This window comes from Miniopterus schreibersii (genome assembly GCF_964146895.1).
Source record: "Miniopterus schreibersii genome assembly, chromosome: 5".
NCBI classification, from domain to species: Eukaryota; Metazoa; Chordata; class Mammalia; order Chiroptera; family Miniopteridae; genus Miniopterus; species Miniopterus schreibersii.
The window spans coordinates 64,845,920-64,865,297 of record NC_138106.1 but is presented as its reverse complement, the minus strand read 5'-3'; the positions used below and the strand labels follow the sequence as shown (position 1 = coordinate 64,865,297).

The window sequence follows — 19,378 nt, the reverse complement described above, 5'->3', positions numbered from 1 at the left end:
AGTTAAGCAAGTGGGTTTTGGGGGATGCAGGGATGGGGGCAATGAGGCAAACTCAGGCCCCTGCCTCCAGTGCTCTTACAAGGACCAAGAGCAAAGGTGGCTGCGTCTCTAAAGCAAGGCACAGGGGGCCGTGCGAAGCCCTCCGGATCCTCCTGTTTCTCAGAGGGGCAGTACAGCTGTGGTCCCCAGGGCGGCAGAAGCCACCGGCGCTTTACAGAAGAAACAGGCGATTCCTGTAAAACCCATGGGAAGGATGGGAGTCTGCGTAAGGGCTGAGATGGCCTCCAGGACGGCCCTGTAGAGCAGCTGTCAAAGGACAGCTGGGGCCTCACGCCGAAGCCCTTCTTACTGTGTTTGAACGCAGGTTAGAGTAGGAAAAAAGAAGAGTGAAGACACTGCTGGCTGCACGGTACCTCGGGAATGTCCATCATCCTCCTCAGCTTCTGGTCCCTCCAATTCCAGTCGAAAACCAGGAACTTCAGGGGGTTCAAGTTAAGGCCGCCTGAAAGGGACGGGGAGGGAGGTGCTGCAGGTGAAGGCCTCAGGGCACAGCTGACTGAAGTGACTATAGTCTCCTGGTCGCTTTTCACGCGTTTGCTGTCCTCCCCCCAGCTAACCTCTCGCTGAAGGCGGGCGAGCCCGGGGAGGGCAGAGGCAGCGCCCCAGGCTCGCTGAGTCCTGGCTGGGCGAGGGAGCTGCTCGGCTGAGCCCCAGGGCTGAGCTCCAAGGCCCAGGCCCCCGGGCAGCCCGGGCGCGAGGCTTCACCCCTCGGGCGGGCAAGGTGCCCGCGGCCTGGGGCAGTGCCCGGCCGCGAGGGGAGGCTGCGGAGTCCCCAGGACTGAGGGTGGGCGGGAGGAGGCGGCTCCCTGTGGGCAGGGCCCCTTCCCACCGCCCTGTCCCCCGAGGCGAACAGTGACGCGGGCCGGCCGGGGCTGCCTGCCTCTCGGCTCTCGGAGTGGGCACCGTGGGCCCTTCTCGCGCCCCACGGCCCCCGCGGTCACGCTTCGGGGAGGCCCAGCCGAGGCCTTCCCTGACGCGCCGCAGCAGTTCCCTCACACTTTTCTCTGTGATTACTTCAGCATTTCCCTCTCGGCCCTAAAGGACTTTCTCATGTTTCTTATCATTAAAATGCCTCTTATTTAAAACTCCCTGAATAATTAAAAATGACAAATAAAGGAAGACAATGGTTGATAATCTTCCCTTAACAATAATTGATTGCTGGTGGCAGAGCAAACAGGTACAACCTCTCTAGAAGGCAACTGGCTATCATAGAAAAGGGGCTTTAAAATGCTTCTTATTTGATAAAATAATTCTCCTATGACATATCCTAATAAAAACAGGAGAAATTTAAACACAGTTACTTACAAAGATGATCACTGCAGTATTATTTATAATAGCAAAAAATCAGAAACAACCCAAGTATTCTACCATAATAGAATTGTTAAAAGCCATCTAACTTGGGTTTAATATACAAAATATAGAGAGAACTCATATAACTCAACACCAAAAAAACCCCCAAACAATTTGATTTAAAAATGGGCAGGGGAACCAAATAGACATTTTTCCAAAGAAGACATCCAAATGGCCATAAAGTACATTAGGGAAATGCAAATCAAAACCACAATAAATTATTATTCGGCCACAAGAAAGAAGGAAATCCTGTCATTTGCAACAACATGGACAGACCTTAAGGGCATTACACTAAATGAAATAAATCAGACCGAGAAAGACAAATATTGTACGATCTCACTTATATGTGGAGTCTAGAAAAACTGAACTCATAGATACAGAGAAAAGATTGGTGGTTGCCAGAGGTGGGGGTGGGGGGGAATGGGTGAAGGTAATCAAAAAGTAAATACTTCCAGTTATAAGATAAATAAGTTTTGGCGATATAATGTATAGCATGGCGGCTATAGTTAACAACTGTATCTTTAAAAAAATTCTCATCACAAGAAAAAAATGTAATTATGTGAGGTGACCGGTACTAACTAAACTTATTGAGGTGATCATTTTTCAGTACATATATATATCGAATCACTATGTTGTACATCTTGGACTAATACAGTGTTATATGTCAATTATATCTCAATAAAACTGGGAAAAAACCCTAACTTTACAATAGAATATTATATAGCCATTAAAAATAAAAAAATTAAAACTATTTCATGACAGAAAAAGTCCTTAAGAGATGTATTACGTGGAAAAGGTAGGTCATGAAGTTATGATACAGAGTAAGTATGAGCTCTATTTATAAAAATATATAAAACGCATAGAAAAAAACTAAAAGGAAATATATTCAATATTAACTAACAAGAGATTATCTCTAAAGTGAATTATTTTCTTTTATGTACTTCTGCATTTTTCAAAGGCTCTTATAGTCAGAAAATCCCCTTCCTTATTAAATTAAAACAATACCATTCTGTCTATAATTGTGTAGATCCCAATGTCAAAAGATATTTGACATCTGGAAACTCTCCTTAATATTCATACCTACTGCATGTCTCTCCACCTGCCCTCCTCCGATTCAGCTGTTCTCCTGTTTTCGAATGCTCCTGAATGCTTTTCTCACATCTGCATACTTCAAAGATCCTATTTTAATCGTCCCCATACTTTAAAGATCAGTTAAGAACCCTTTCTTCTGTAATGCTGTTCCTGAAGACTCAGCTACCACATCAACCTCTCCCTCACTTCAAGTCCTCTGGACTCGGAAGTGCTCACTTGGCCTTTGGTCCTTACTGTCTTGTATGGTCAACCTAATTCTATGTGCACTTATCTCTTCAACGGGATCAGGAGCTCCCTGACTGGGAAAGGCTCAGGAACCAGGAAGGCCGAGACAGACTCACTTTGGGAGGCCACTTAGCCCTTGTGAGCATTAGTTTTGTGTCATGGGAAATAAGAACACCAGCCTGCAAGGATGAGGCAAGTACTACATAAGATAAATGCGAGTGTGTTTAACATACTGCTAAGTACAAAGAGGAAGTAAAAAAGTATTTGTTTCCCTTCTTCATCTGGGGCCTCCAGTTTGTTACTTGTAATTGCACAGAGCTCTGTATACAGTGGGTTTACCTAACCCTGGATGGCTTTCATCTGGAGTGAACACTAGTATTTTCAGCTTTTGTTTGCTTTTTGGCAAATGACCATCTCTAGACCGAGTTACTATACTGATGAACCCGTTACTTTTAGATATATAAAAAAGTCCAGGAATAACTGTTGTCAGCTATAAAACAATGTTCTATTACTATATTAAAGAAGTAATTTGGAAATGAGTGTTGACAAGAAATCTCTAATCTGTCTGGCAGGTAGAACAGGGAGTAAGATCATCAGCAGGTGGATGTTGTCTGGAACACTTTCTGGGTAAAGCACTACAAGAGATGCATTAGAGAAATAGTCTAGAATACCACTATTTCATCCACAGAAACTGCACTTTTGTTTCAACATGTTTTCAAGTGTAATGGGAGTCTTGGGGATCCACGACTCAATTAAGTGAGAGGGAAATGCTCAACACATCCAGCTCTACAAATTCCAGAGGCTGCAAACGGATGGAATTAGTTGTGGGTCCACTAACCTTCTTAAAGCAATTGAAATCTGAATGTATTTAGGTGGGCACCTGCCCTGCAGCTTGCCACAGTCTTTATTATTCCCTATTCCATTATACCTGCCGGCTGACTTCAGAGACTCACGGCTGAGTTTTCAACTCCTGAATTAACACAGAGATCTGGCTTTACTACGTTGCACATGTGGTATCCCAAAAGTCACATGGGGGTAAGGCACACTCCCAGCTCCGGAGAGTATCACTGGCTCTTTTCACACCTTGTTTAACGAGTTCTTTAATCCTCCCTGGAGTTCCTACACCCAGGTGCACGGCACGCTTCTCCAGCAACTTAACCTGCTCCTGGACCTGTACCAAGATGGGAGAGAATAAAGAAAAGTGTGATACTGAGGCAGACAACCAAAATATATTTCCCAAATAAATGTGGCCTTCGTCCACAGTTCCTGACTCGCAGCTCCCCAAGCCCTTGCAATTTCCTAAGTGTTGAGAGTGATGAAGCTGTCTTTTGTTATTTGAATGAGGTGGCTTTTGGAAGCACCTGAGGATGGAGACTGGCTCCAGGAGAACCGACCATGTAATGTGAGGGTTGGAACTTTCACTCCCAGCCTTGACCTCCAGGGAGGCAGGAGGGGCTGAAGGCTGAATCAGTCGCCAATGGCCAATGATTTAATCAAGCATGCCTATGTATTGAAGCCTCCATAAAAAACTTGACAGGAAAGAGTTTGAAGAGCTTTTGGGTTAGTGAGCCTATGGCGACTGGGGAGAATGGTGTGCTTGGAGAAGGCATGGAAGCTCCACACCCTTCCCCAGACCTTGCCCTATGCATCTCTTCCATCTGGCTGTTCCTGAGTCACATGTTTTATAACGAACTGGTGATCTAGTAAGTAAAATGCTTCTTGGAGTTTTGTGAGCTGCTCTAGCAAATTAATTGAATCCGAGGGGGTTGTGGGAACCACTGATCTATAACCAGTTGGTCATACAGGTAATAGCCTGGGCTTGTGACTAGTATCTGAAGTTGGGGGTAGGGGGTGTGTATGCTGTCTTGTGGGACTGAACCCTTAACCTGTGGAATCTGATGTATCTATCTCCAGGTGGATAATGTCAGAATTGAGTTGGATTGCAGGACATCAAGCTGGTGTCTGGAGCATTTCTTAGATGTGTGAGAAAGCACCCCCTCCACATGTTGGAACTTGGGTCCAGAAACTCTTTTCAAAGAGTCATTAGAAAATGCAATCAATCATAGGACAATTTAGAGCATTTTGTCTAAAAGTTAAGAAAGTTAAAAAGCAAGTGGGGCTACCCTTATTTAGGGTCAACTTCTAGGGCAAAGAACGTTAACATCAAGATAGAAGAAAACAGGTAAATCTTCAAAGAGTCCAGGGGTCAAACCCCAGCTCCTGTAGAGGAGTCTTGGTGCATGTAGGAGAGTGACTGCTGTGGGGAGAGGTAGGTGTGCAGAGGTAGGGAATGTAAAGAAAACAAGAATGGTTGTTAAATATGTTATATAAGGAGGCACCAAAGAAAATGCTTGTTAAGGAGATAAGCAGAGGTTGGAGGGAAAAAGCTGAGATCTAGAAGTGGCCCTTAAGGATCACTAACATCTCCCACCAAGAACCACAGGCCCTTTGCTTACCTTTATGTGTTTTGCAAATAATTTTATAACTTTGCTGTCTCCTCTGAATACCGTCATCGACCTAATGAAAAGGAACAGATTACTGCATAAGAAAACTCACTCATTCTGGGCCATGTTGACTACTTAAGTATTATGTTTTGTTTTAGTCAAAGAATATGTGCATTAATTTATGTGTGTATATATGTGCACATGTATGTGTATATATGCACGCATAAAAATTCTGAGATTTTCAGATTAGCCATCTCTGAAATGAAATGGGTGGCCTTTTATACAGGCTTCTAACTCTCAACATGAGGCTAGCTTTACTTAGGCTTCCTTGAATGCTGAAACGCTTTACTTAGGTTTCCTTGAATACTGAAACGTGGATCTGTGCTTGACTTGCAATACAGAATTTCTGTATTCCAGGGCCCTGGCATAGGACTTATCTTCCAACTCCACAGTACATTCTCATACGCTTGGCTGTGAGAATCTCTGACAGCAGTAGCACCAGCCATGCGCTGGGGCTGGGAGGGAGCTGGGGCTGGGCTGCAGGGAGGGGCAAGAGGCTCACGTACCTTCATCAGAGCAGCCCCCACTTTTACTTACTTCGCAGAGTGAGCTTTGCCATAAAATTTTTTCTGTAGAAATGCTTCGGTATAAATGGGTATAAAATAATAAGTCTTTTAGTTGATGTTTGAGGTGAGAACTAACATGGAAAAACTGCTTGAGAATATTAGTTCCCTTTATGTATCATTGTTTTGTTTGGGGAAATATTATTGACTAGTTGGAATCTATGGGTTTGCAAATAGTGAATCATGTTATACAAGTGCTGTTGCACTTGACTTTTTACTTATACATAAGGTTTCTCCATGGCAAGGTCAACTAGCAAGACAATTTAGGGGACATATCTGACATAACTCGTGGTTCTCAAGGGAGGAGATATTCTTATAAAAGTTAGAATTACTCACCACTAGTCTTTATGAATAGGGCTCATTGTGCCTGCTCAAAAATCACCTTTTGCAAATCACCTAACCTCAAAATGGATCGTAGTTATCACCGGGGACACAGAAAAACACTGAGAATTGGTAAATGAAGTGCGACAACATAGGCTTTTATGCCCCTCAGAAAGGCAATTATGTACAGCAAACACTCAAATCAATATGACAACTTGTTTTTAAGAGGCCACCTTGAGGCCAACCTGCCTGCCATTAGAGCTTGAATATGAAATAAATTCTGTGGTGGTAGTTTTTAAAACACTGAAAAGTCACTGTAAACTACTGTGATTTCAAATAGAGTTTCTGAGAAGCAGTTGGAGTCTTGAAGATCAATTATGTTTGGAGCAGAAATAGTTGAAACACTTTTGTGGGGAAAGGAGAGTTTGAAGGACTATTAACAAAGCTTAACGACTACTTTTCTAAATTCACGATCAAATTAGTTCATTTAGACAAATAGATGCTAAATAACTACTGAGTGTCCACATTTGCACCTAAGTCTATTTGATCAAACTCTTCTTTCTTTCAGGACTTAAATTTTCCTTTACTTTGTCTTGTGTCAAATCCTGGCACAGAGCCTGGCCCTGGGAGAGAGTGAGTCTCAGTAAATCCCCTTTCGCTCTGATGGCTCTTCCCTGAAAGCTGAGTGTTACCCCAGATCCAGTGGAAGCCTTCTTGTTTATGATACAAAAGCTACAGTGAATGAGAAAGTACGTGAAAGCACGTAGTAAAGCACTGACAAATTATCTTTAAAACATAATTTTTACATTAAAATTTTTGGTCCTCTTGGAATTTATCTTGGTATAAGAAGTGAGATATGGATCCAAGTTTATTTTTCCAGATGGCTACCCATTTGTTCCAACACCACTTATTAAGCAATCCATCTTTCCCTACTGATTTGTCACCTTCACCATACGCTACGTTTTCATATACATACGGGTCTATTTCTGAACTCTCAGTTCTGTTTCACGGATCTGATCTCTCTGTCATGCATGTGCCAGTTCCATACTGTTTTAATTATTGAGATTTTGTAGGATGTTTTCTAAAAAATCTGATACTATAGGCGTAGTACCTGCTCATTAGTATATTTTTCAGAATTTCCCTGAGGGCTGATTTCTTCTCATGTGGACTTAGAACTAGTTTACTTAGTTTAAAAACAATTCTTTTGGAGTTTTGTTGGAAATCTGTGACACTTATGGATTATCCTAGGTAAAACAGATGCCTTTACAACACTGAATCTATTCAAGACATGGTAGCCTTTTTGTGATTGTTCAAGGTCTTCTGCATCGCTGTGTAATATTTTCTTTATATAGGTTTTGGTAAGTTTATTTCTTGGTGTTCTATCTTTTCTTGTTGTTTTAAATTAGATCTTTTCTTCTAACTGGTTATTGCTCCTACGATCTCCCCATTTTCACCTTTGCCCTCTACAATGTGTGTTTGCCACACAGCAGCCAAAGAGATCCTTCAGAATGGTTATTCAGGTCTTTCTGACTGTCCCCTTTGCTTGGCACACTCTTAGATGTCTGCTTGGCTTTCTCCTTCACCTGTTTAAGTCTCAGCTCACACGCCATCTCCTTAAAGACGCTTTCTGGGACTACCCTTTTAAAAGCAGCCCCATCTACTTCTTCCCCTTTGCCATGCTGTATTTTTTCTTATATGACTTATCACTAGCTGACATTATAATGTATATTTACTTGCTTACTGTCTGTGCCCCACACTGGAAAGTAAGTTCTGTGAGAGAGCGGACTCTGTTTTGTGCATCGCTACATCTCCAGCGTACAGAACGTATCAGTTCGGCACATATCGGTTATTCGGAAAACATCTATGAAATAGTAGGTGAAGCGTCCAACCTAATGAGCTCCAGGGCTCGGACGGCAGAGCTGCAGATGACCAGCATCAGGACCGACTTCTTCTCAGTATGGTTCTTCCGAAGCTTTACCCACTTAGGGCAGACTGAAGAAAAGACCGTAAGGAAATACATTATTGTAAATACAGCAACATAGGGCCCCCCAAACTGAGTGTTCTCCAATTACTTCTTTGTTAATGTTTAAGTAAAATAAAATATAATGAGCACTGTTTAGATTCTATTCTCTGGTTACTGTAGGTATTAGATGAAAATGAAATATCATTAACTTACAACACAAAACATATATATTATGCCAAATAGCTAAATGTGACTAGTTTTAGGACTAAGTAAAAAAAGTTTAAAATAATGCATCTGTGATATTTTAATTTGTTTGATGCTTGAAGGCAATGTTGACTGGGAAAATAATTCTGATTCAATAATGTTAAATTTTAAAGGGACACTGAGCATAAAATAAAAAACGGAAATGATGCTGCAACAAAGCAAACATTTATTAAACAGTGACACTGCGCTAGGCACTCTACATGCAACCTTGTTTAGTTCTCTTAACCCAGTGAGGTTGAGTCTATTACCTACATTTACAATTGCTGAATTTGAGGCTACAAAGTATATGAACTCAAGCTGAGTGTCTCCAGATTGATTAGAGTTTTAAAGAAGGATGCTAAATCTCCACATCTAAATATTTCATTGTTGGTTACAAACAATGACTACCTCCTGTGAATAATCCAGTTATTACCGACTACACACAATACATATTGGAAAGGTCAAATTAGGTTGACCATGTAATACCTGAGGTCTGAGTTCTGAAGATGTGAACAGTCTCAGAATCTCATAGTTGGAACAGGGGTCACACAGTCCAACTTCCTATCTTTCAGATAACAGAGTCAAGTCCCAGGGAGTTCTCAGTGACCTGTCCCAGGTCAGAGAGCAAATTAGTAGGGGACCTGAACTAGTAGGGGACCTAATTATTCTCTAGGTTCCTAGGCTAATACTTCTAATGTGTTATAAACAAAAATGAGCCCAAACCCCAAAGCCAGAGCAAAACAAGAATAAACTTAAATAAATAAAAATCATTATCAATAGGGACCTTAAAAAACCCTCCATTTAAAATCCATTTAAGGTGGAAACTGTTTTAAAACAGTAGAAACTTGATTTTAAGTGCAGTTTTGAAAATTTTTATTTCAAAGAGACTGAACATATGTTTTAATGTAATAACTTGGTGAATAATTTTTAAAAAATGAGTTTACTTACTTTCTTTTAGGTATGATGAAAGACTATGAGTCAAATCATTGGCCTTGAGAAAACAGGAGTCTAGAAATATAAGAAACATGCTTTGTAGTGAATTTTGCAACTATTTCATTGTTTATCTCACAGAATAAAAGTAGATGAAGTGACATGTGAATGGTGTGTTCTTGAACAAGGTTGTAAAACGTTAGTGAATTGGGGGCTCATTATATATTTAAAGTGTTGTCTAGTATTTACAACAATAGCAGCAGCAACAAGTAAACTTTAACTGTCCATAGTTTCTTAGGGTAGTGAAATAAAAGCTTATTGTATTAGTCAATGGATTAATGAAGCATCTTTATTTTTCAAATCTATGCAACAGGTAATATACAAAGGCAGAACTGAAACAGCTAACAAATCTATGTAGAAATGTTCAAACCCACTAGTCATCATATGCATGCAAATTAATACAATGATGAGATGACTTTTACACACACATTAGATGTATAGCACCAAGTGTTATCTAGAATGTAGGGTGACAAAAACTCTTATGAACTGTAGGTGGGGTGTAAACTGATATAGCTATTCTGGAAAGTAGTAAAAATAAGATGTATACCACCCCATGACCCCATGATTACATTCCTGAGTACATAATGGAAAGAAATTCTTGTTATGGTCTATAAAGAGACATACACAAGTATATTCACTCTAACATTATTTGTGATAGTAGGGAACTAGAAGCAACCTAGGTGTCCATATCTGAGAGAATAGATGAGTAATAGGTGATAGATGACATCACTGCAATACTACGCAGCATTTAGAAGCACTGAACTAGATGTGTATAAATCCAACAGGTATATCTCAAAAAAGTGTTAAGTCAGGAAAGACATAGAATGAGTGGTTCAGCACAACATCATTTAGATAAATTGCAAAATGCACACAAATACAGCAACATGACGTATTTTGCAATAGCATATACATTTAGAAACATATTAACACAGAATGAATGCCTGCAGGGAAAGGAAATTGGCATGTGCAGTTGGGAAAGAATGAGAATAATACATAAAAACACAGTATAACATAACACAACACAATAAAAGACAATATAACACTAAAACACAGGGACTTGCTCAACCAAAGACAATCCTGGTCTAGCAATCACGTAGTATTGTTAACTCTGTAACTGAGATGGATAGAAAAGCAGCAGCATGTTTATCATTCTAATTCTATAAAGAAAAGTTTGTCTATAAACACAGCAGAGAGCTAGGGAGTAAACTATTACTAAATTAAATGACATTTATATTGTGACCTAGCATGTATAACACATTATGTGAGTAATGAACTTCAAAGATGTTGCCTCCTGTACTGTTGTAGAGCCTTTGATGGTCTTTAAAACTGTAATTTCCCAAGCCTGGAGATGATCAGACTCACCTGGAGAGCTTTGCAAAACATACAGATTCCTGGTATGGACTCCCTCTTTCATAGTGAGTCAGAATTCCCTGGGGGCGAGCCTGGGAATTTGCTTTTTTACGTTGCCGGTGATTCAGTTGCACTAGCCTACAGGCTTTCAGCAGTGATCTAAACCACACTGCAGCTCTCAGGAGGACAGCAAGGTTAGCTCCAAGGGATTGCCTGCCTCGAAACTCTAATTAAATGCCCATGTGCATGACATTAACAATGTACAGTGCACCATGTTAATTGAAAAGACATGTTCCTGCCCTACAGACACAAACAACCTCAAATCAAAACCAAGTTACACACTCGACAAACTAAATAGGAAAAATATTTTATTATTTACATATATTTATGCCCCTTCCTGAACCTGCACCAAACAACCCATGGTGCATCCCTCCTCTGCCCTCGCATAGACTTCCTCGCTCCTTGGTCTCATCAGTGTAGTGATGGCCTTTTCTCTACAACCTTCCTATGATGCCCTGTGAATCAGAATGGCCTAGTTTTTTAACTGAAAATGAAAACCTGCTCTTTTTGCCTGTAACAGTATTTTTACCATATTTACAACTTTTTTCTTCCTCCCTAAACCAACGCATGACCACAATTCTTGCCTACCTGTGCTACTGAACTCTAATATGGCAATTATATAATGTAAACTCACTATGGAACTCAAATGACTCCTTAAATGTTTCTTCTGACCTTCGATTCTCTACCATTCTAGCAAATTAAGGTTAATTAATTATATTCCATGAGGTTACAGAGTAGCAGTGGTCCCACTATCTCACAAGTCTTTCCAAAGTTGAAGGTATACTCTAACAAAAAACTAGAAAGGAAAATTGACCACTGAGCCCCAGTAAAATCACACTTGCAGTTAAACCCTGAAAAGAGGCTTTGTTATAACACTTGCTTCTTGAGAAAGAGCAGCCAGGACCCAGCTCCCCTCAGAGGAGATGCTGTGCTGGGAAGCGTGGTTGCTCACTGCTGCTGGAGCCGTGGGGCTCAGCAAGTCAGAACTCCAGTTCGCGCTCATGTGGAAACGCACTCCTTCAATTCCCGAGAGGACATCCCTTTTGGAAAAGAAACAGGGCACTCGTGTCTCCAACCCAATGTGCATTTCATAAAAAAAGTGTATCACAAAGGAATTATAAAAATTCCGGGAACGGGCTGGTTTTCAGTTTCTCAAGCCTCTAGAAAGCATAACGTTGCGATGGAAAAAGGAAATCAAGCTACCCTTGACTTTTTCCAAAAGCAGTGTTAGATAGCCCTCGTGGTCTATAAATAGCTCATCTCAGGCAGAGCACCCAAACTGCTTGAGGACTGAGTTTATGACATCTCTTTTCTTCAGTCTCTGCCCAGGAGTTATAGGACGTATCATAAATTTGAAATTCATGAAAATAAGTTGTTTTAAGAATTCTGCAATATCTTTTAACTTAATTATAAATACTCTAAGACAGCAGACTTCAAACAAAAGTAGGCTGAAGAATTGCCTTGTTAAAAATGCAGAATTTTGTCCCTGTCTTTAGATAGTTTGCTTGAAAAAGTTTGGGCCGGGACCCCAAAAACTGTCCTAAAAACAAAACCATAAGTAGAAATCCATGATAAGAACAACAACAAAACTAAGCTGCTTATTAAAGCTAACGTTCTTGCCTATAAAAGACGAATACATTCGTGTTTCATATCTATACTTTTAAATGTGTGGTTTGTCTTTATTTAACTTCTGTCTTCCTTAGGGATTCTTACTCCTTGAAGAATATGCTAAAAAAAAATTCATACCCAACAACTAGCCTTTTGAATAAAAATAAAATTAAAACCTTTCTATTAGATTGAACAAATGCCACTTAGCATCTTCATAAAGAAATCATAAAAGAATGAAAACCATGAGGCTGAGGAAAGGATATCAGGCTGGGTAAACCGTATTTGTGTCTGGCTGAGACACCTTGCCATAACACAGAGTAAGGATGAATCCATTTTGCGCCTCATCATCAGGAAAGTTGCTAGCAATTAACAATGGGTCCTTCTGCATGACTAATCTCAGACTAGTAAGAAGGAAAAAAAAAGGGGGAAAAAGCCAAAGAAGCCTGGCTGTACCTGGTAGCTTCAGTTCTTCTAACTCAATCACCGAGCGACTGCTGCTGTAATAGTCTTTCATCAGTTGCTGCAGGTCTTCAGGTGTCCCTGGTTTTGGCTCTGACTTTGCAAGAATGTCAGTAATTTTCTTCTAAGACACGAGAAGAAAAAAAACAGGAGGAAAGATTCTAGTATGGCATTTCGCTTAGGGCAGGTTGGCTCCTCTGGCACTTAAGCTGCACATAGGTCTCGGTGGTAACCGAGTATGAATGTGAGTTCTGATAAACACACTTGAGAAAGCATAACAGATATTCCTTGGGTATTACTGCTTTGGAAAATGAATGGATGATCTAAAAGCCCCCTTGTAACTCTTTGTTACAAAGACTTCTAGGAGAACTGACATTTTTATAGCAGTCTCCATAATAGGGTATTCTTTTCTGTTAAAAGTCAAGAAATCTTGTTGCTGTGGAACCCCTCCTTAAGCCTGGGAGAGCAGTTTCGAGAATTTCTTGCCTAACTTGGTTTTTAAGGTTTGGATTTCTGGGATTAGAGTAAAAGCTGCAGGAGTAATCCAAGCATAGGACCCACTGCAAAGGGGGATTTTCAGACTCGCAGTTCTCAAGTCTTGGGGGATATAGTCTTGAAGCAGTCCTATGGAAAGCAGAACAGGAAATACTGCACAACATCTATTTTGATTTGGACTTATTTGTGTAGCATTTACTGAATGCCTGCAATGTACTAGGAGCACACAATTGTTCATTTAATTTTCATCATAAACTTCCCTTCTCATTTCCTTCTAATGTTTCACCAAAGATCTAGAAAGAGCCGTTCCTCACTCAACCTCCCCAGGCCCCAGCTTTTTTTCCTCCTTCCACAATATCCTCATTTCTATAGCAGTGCCAAGAATGGGCCAAATTCTGTCAAACGAATTAACTTTTAAAAATACGTCATCGGTGGGCACACTTCAGCATGACCTCAGCCAAGGCTCAACTATCTAGCTAGAGTTCCGACCTTGAGCCACCAAGAACTTAACACCCCTGAAGGCCATTAGTGCACAAACTATCAAAGAGACGTTAACATTACTTCTTTAAGGGACTTGCCAAACCTCAGCCAATTTGGCATTTCCTATCTTCCTACTTGGCCATTTGCAAGCAAAGAAAACACATGCACACACCGCCGTTCTCTAAAAGCCTGCTGGTAAGTAACCGGTTTGAGTCCCCCTTCTCTCCTCTAATCCCAGCCGTATTTCCTCTGCTGACTTCAGCAGTAGACCCTTCTTGGCAGGGAGAGAATTACACTCCTGTTTTCATAACTGTGGTGGAAGGTCAAAGCTAACCACACTTTCTCCAAGTCCTGAGCCATAAGAAAGTTTGTATAGGAGCAAGAGTCCTCCATATGCTCCCAGGCAAGTATTAAAATGCAAGGGGTGACTTTTGCTTTAAATTATGGTTCCAAATGAGAGTCAGAAGTGCCTTATACTACCTTCATCTGCTTATTATTTTCTTCTTGTTAATATTCTAAGATAAAAGGTTTTAAAAACTGAAATGGATAAGAAAAGAAGGTTGGTAAACTTTCCTTGGACAGAGCCAGAGGGGCCAGAGGGCAGGAGAGTTCTGGGCCCTTCTAGAATTAGAAACCCCTGTCTGACTTCTAACCACACTGAAAACACAGGGTGGGGAAGAGAGATGTTTAATGTTCCACAAAACTGAAACAGGAATCAGAAGGATTCATTTTTAGCTCCAACAGAAACACTTATTACGAGTGACCTTAGGAAAGTCACAAAACCTCACCGAATCTTACAATTTCTGCAACTCTAAAGTGGTGATTACAGTAACTGCCTCATCAAAGTATACTGAACAAAAAGGTGATGTAAACCATGTAGGGCCACACCATTGTAAAAAATTATTAATATTACCTTTCTCCTCTTCCTGGTCTTAGTGGCATCTTCTTTTGTTTCCTTTGGTTGTATCAAGAAACATTCCTTAGGCTATAAAAAATACAAATGAGAGTACTATGCTAAGTGAAATAAGCCAGTCGGAGAAAGACAAATACCACATGATCTCACTTATATGTGGAATCTAATGAACAAAATAAACTAATGAACAAAATAGATTAAAAAACATGGATGCATGGTACAGACTGACAAATCTCAGAGGGAAGGGGGCGGGGTGGAAAGAGATTAACCAAAGAAGTTATATGCATATATGCATAGCCCATGGACACAGTCAATAGTGCCATGAAGGCCTGGTTGGGAGTGGGGGGTGAGGGAGCAGAGCAGGGTGAAGGGGGTCAATGGTGGAAAAAAGGGGGCACATCTGTAATACTTTCAACAATAAGAATACATAAAAAAAAGAAAGAAATGAGAAAACTTTTCTCTTAGTGTGATGCGGTGTCAACTAATGATACCAATCCCAAAGTACCTACCGCCATAAATATATTCTTCAGAGTATCTTGGTGATATTCTACAGGCAGAGAGATGCTGGAATACCCACTGTAGGCTATGATACAGACTGGAAAATCTTTGAACAGAGGTCAGAATGTGTGAGTGCACATGTGTGTTTGGGGTGATGGTGCAGGGCCTTAAAGATGAAAGACAACAGCCAGGTTTGTAAAATACAGGCAGAAAGAGATGTGATGAAACTGAAGATGTTATGAGAAAGTCTGACTGGTAAGACTGGTATTTTCCATGAACTAGCAATGTATGAGTATGTATTTCCAAGTCACTGGTTTATTGCTTCATTATTTTGTTATTCTTTCCTTTTCTCAATAAGCAAAGAAAATCTGAAGTAGGATATATTTACTTACATTTTTATAAAACCTGCAACAAATGTCTTATCTATAGTGACCACAAAATGAATGTTTCTGCTGATGGTCTGAGAGGTTTTAGTACCAGGGCATCTTGAGTAATCAATTTTGCCTGTTGCCTTGACCCCTGTGTACCCTATACTATCTAGTGCTATTTTTACCCTGTCTTTTTTTTTTTAATGTAGAAAAACAGGAAATTTGGACTATGGCCTTGATTTATAAAATAGAATGCCTCAGATTCCGTATTTATTAATCATAAGCAGGAATATAAAATGTTTCCTGTGCTGGGTCTTTTATGCAACATTTTCAAACAAGTTGCCAAGTAAGATATAAAATGTAAGTGCAAACTTATTCTGAGTTTTTTCTTGATTAAGTTTCCATTCCAACTAGAGAATACTCAGTTTAAGCTGGTAAGCTACTAACTAAAGCAATCTTGTCCACTGGCTCTGTTTAAAATGATTACAGATGAAGCTTTCTATTACACTTTGCAGACAGTCTGCAGATTAAGAATGCCTATGGCCTGAAGCCAGAGAGAGATATATAATGCTACATAATTTCTTCAAGACATGGGGCCAGGACCAGCAGTTTCTAGACACTGTTTCAGTTAGTAGAGAAGTAGATTCAAAAGGCTCAAGATTAAAGTAAAGTGGAATCTTGAAATTTTAGCTTCTTCTCAGTTAAAACAAAAAACCTGCAAAGAGCAATTGCATCATAGCTAAAGAATAAAAAGGATATTATGACCTCTCGTATTTAGAAAGTTAAACTGTCTTGTGGATGCAGATACATGCCAATTAGAAACTGGGCCAAGGCCACTAATGTGTCACAGAAGCTGCCAGATGGTCATAAGAGTCCAATTATAGACCAGGCCAACATTCAGCTCATGCTCCTAAGGCAAAGGCCCAGATATGATTAGCAGATCCCTCAAGGCATACTGCAGTGTCTTGTCACCAGTATCAAGGTTTTTGGGAAGCGGATGTAGTTCGATTTTCTTATTTAGCAAATGGGGGTGCTCTTTAAGAGGGGTGCTGGACTGTATTTATGCTAGGTTTACAAAGCCAATCAGCTCAACATGACACAAATCTGGACATGAGCTGTGTTGTAAGGACAAAGACTCTGGAAGAAAAATAAAAATGTAATCCTGAATCATACATCAGAATAAAGAAACATGTTTGATGAATTGCTTTAGTCAAGATACAGAATCAGGTTTACATGTTAGGTTCAAATTCTTAGATCATCCTAAAGAAAATGCAGTATATATTTTTTTCTGGGAGCGGCCCCCTTAGCTGGTTGAGGTAGGGTAAAAATGAAGAAGCCAAGTTTATTGGGTCAATTTCCATAGAAGTGAGATGGCTTTATGAGGAAATACAAATCCATAGTATTGAAAATTCCTAAACTTAGCTGTCTTATGAATGCTGATGTTTGCCTTCAGAGGGTAGGTAAGAAGTTGTGGAAGACTCAGGTCAGGCTAACTAACCATTTCTGGAAACCAATTCCAACAGTATATGTTTTTGATAGTTGATAAGTAATGTCACTATATGTCTTTATGTGAAATATAGTGATTTTAAATATGTAGCAAAATATGTAGTTGAAATATTTAGAAGAATCATGCTTCCCAAAAATATATGAAAAAAATTAAAGCTTTTAAGTGAAGTAATTGGGGTATATACTCAATTCCTTAAAGTGTCAAAATATATATTCTTTAATAATAATTCTTCTGGTTAAACATGGCAAATCAACCACAAAATACCACTATAATGAAAATAAAAGTGAAAAGGTACAAACCTATAAGAATCAAGAAATAAGGAGAGAGGATAACAGTAGTAGAGAGATTTGAACAACAACTTGGAAAATAAAAAGTGATTACAACTGCATGGAAGTGATGTAGCAGAGAGAGAAAGCTAGCACCTGGGGTTTTGGGAGAGGTGGAAGCTAATAATAAGTGACACTGTTTGAACTGTTGGACTCCGAAAAGGTTCAGTAGGTGGAGGCACAAGGTACTATAGAGAATGAAGGGTTTAAAAGAAAGAGATTGTTTGAAAGTCTATGTTTAGAAAAATTAGCCTCCCTCACACCTCCCACTGAGCGGTATCTCCTGCCCAGGCAGGCAAGCAACCCTATTATTACTGTTTCCTCTCATCTGCTCTTCCTGGCAGAAAACTGGAGGCTCTTCTCTGGAGAGGACCAGAGGACCAAGAAGTCTGGCACAGGGGGGGTAGGACAGAGGCTGAGGCTCACTTCGTTTTCCCGTCCCTCTTTCAGGATGTTTCAAGCCAGGCTTATATACTGCAGGCAGGAGAACACTAAATTCTCTGGACAAATGGCCTAAGAGAAATGCCACAAGAGAGTGACATTTTGGGGTGCCATACTAAAAATCTAGCTTGTTATCCCGTCCCCCTCCCATGAAGTCCACTAATCAACAAGTCTAACTATGTACAAAAATTTTTTATCAACTCTGTAGTGTATCTCTCTTTAATATGAATAGACAGCTAAAGTCCATCAGACAGCTAAGGAAAGTCTACAACATAAGAGCAAATAAACAACAATAAAAATCCTGAGGAAAGAGGGCTATTTCTTCAAAATAATTACAATGAATATTCTCAGACAGATAAGGAAAGAATTTGCATCCATGAAAAAAAGAATGCTATAAAAAAGATACAAACAGAAATCATTTAAATATTAAAACAAATTAAAAAGTTGAAATGAAAATGTGGGAGGGCCCGGTCAGGCATGGCTAAGTGGTTGAGCATTGACCTAGGATTCAGGAGATCATTGTTTGATTCTTGGTGAGGGCACATGCCTGGGTTGCGGGCTTGATCCCCAGTCGGGGGCCTGCAGGAGGCAGCCAATCAATGATGACTCTCTCATCACTGGTGTTTCCATCTCTCTCTCTCCCTCTCCCTTCCTCTCTCTGAAATCAATAAAGATATGTTAAAAAAAAAAAAAAGTGGGAGGAAGGCTTAAAGATAAAGTAGAGGAAATCTCCCAGAAAGATTTTTAAAGTGGTAAGAAAATCAGAGAATCAGTCCAAGAAATACATTCCAGTAAAAGGTATTACAGAAAAAGGGGTCATATAAAATAGTGAGGAAGGAGTGATGAAAAAAATAATACAAGAAAAACTACCTAGAACTACAGGGAACATTTTTAACATGAAACTCAAAATTAAAATCCCATTAGGTATAGAGTACAATAAATAAAATAAAAATACCCACACCAAAGACCATCATTGTGAAGTTTGAAAACATTATGGACAAATAAAAGATTCTAAAAATTTTCAAAGAGAAAAACAATAACATTCAAAATACAAAGGGTCAGAAAAAAGAATGGTTTCAGATCTTGCAATAGCATTACTGGATGCTAGAATTCACTGGAACAATGCCTTCAAAATTATGAGGAAAATTTATTTGCAAACTAGACTTTTATACCCAGCCAAACTATCAATCAAACTAAGAGTAAATTAAGGTCTCAAAAAATTTACTTTCTACCTACAGACATTGAAGGTTATAGCTCAGCAAAATAAAGGTTTAAACCAAGACCAAGATATGGAAGTCAGCAAATAGGGAGACTAACCCAGAAGAGTGCTGAAGGGGCAGTAAAGTCTCAATTGCTCAACAGGCCTAGAGAATAACCAATGCAGAGTGGAATAGGAGCATGGAGGTCTGCAGAGAAGAACAATAACTGATCTATTTGAGCATATGGAAAATATTATTCATGGGCATGTGGAAGGGATGTTGGAACATATGGAAATAATTAAAAGTAGGAACACAGCAAGTTAGGCAAATGAAGAAATGCAGTAATTATTAATGTCATGAAAA

General features: G+C 39.8%; 1 protein-coding gene across 5 annotated transcripts in view; it reads right to left on the bottom strand.

The window, feature by feature from the left end:
* The window catches only part of CMSS1 (cms1 ribosomal small subunit homolog), a 340,238-nt gene that overhangs the window by 1,276 nt on the left and 319,584 nt on the right, over positions 1 to 19,378 (bottom strand). For all 5 annotated transcript variants that reach the window (XM_081139359.1, XM_081139360.1, XM_081139362.1 and 2 more), the window contains 7 exons: positions 14,677 to 14,748; positions 12,783 to 12,912; positions 9,270 to 9,329; positions 8,005 to 8,107; positions 5,184 to 5,244; positions 3,811 to 3,898; positions 414 to 502 (listed from right to left, as the gene is read on the bottom strand). In XM_081139359.1, coding sequence (XP_080995485.1) covers positions 414 to 502; positions 3,811 to 3,898; positions 5,184 to 5,244; positions 8,005 to 8,107; positions 9,270 to 9,329; positions 12,783 to 12,912; positions 14,677 to 14,748 — 603 coding nt within the window. The remainder of the gene's footprint in view (positions 1 to 413; positions 503 to 3,810; positions 3,899 to 5,183; positions 5,245 to 8,004; positions 8,108 to 9,269; positions 9,330 to 12,782; positions 12,913 to 14,676; positions 14,749 to 19,378) is intronic.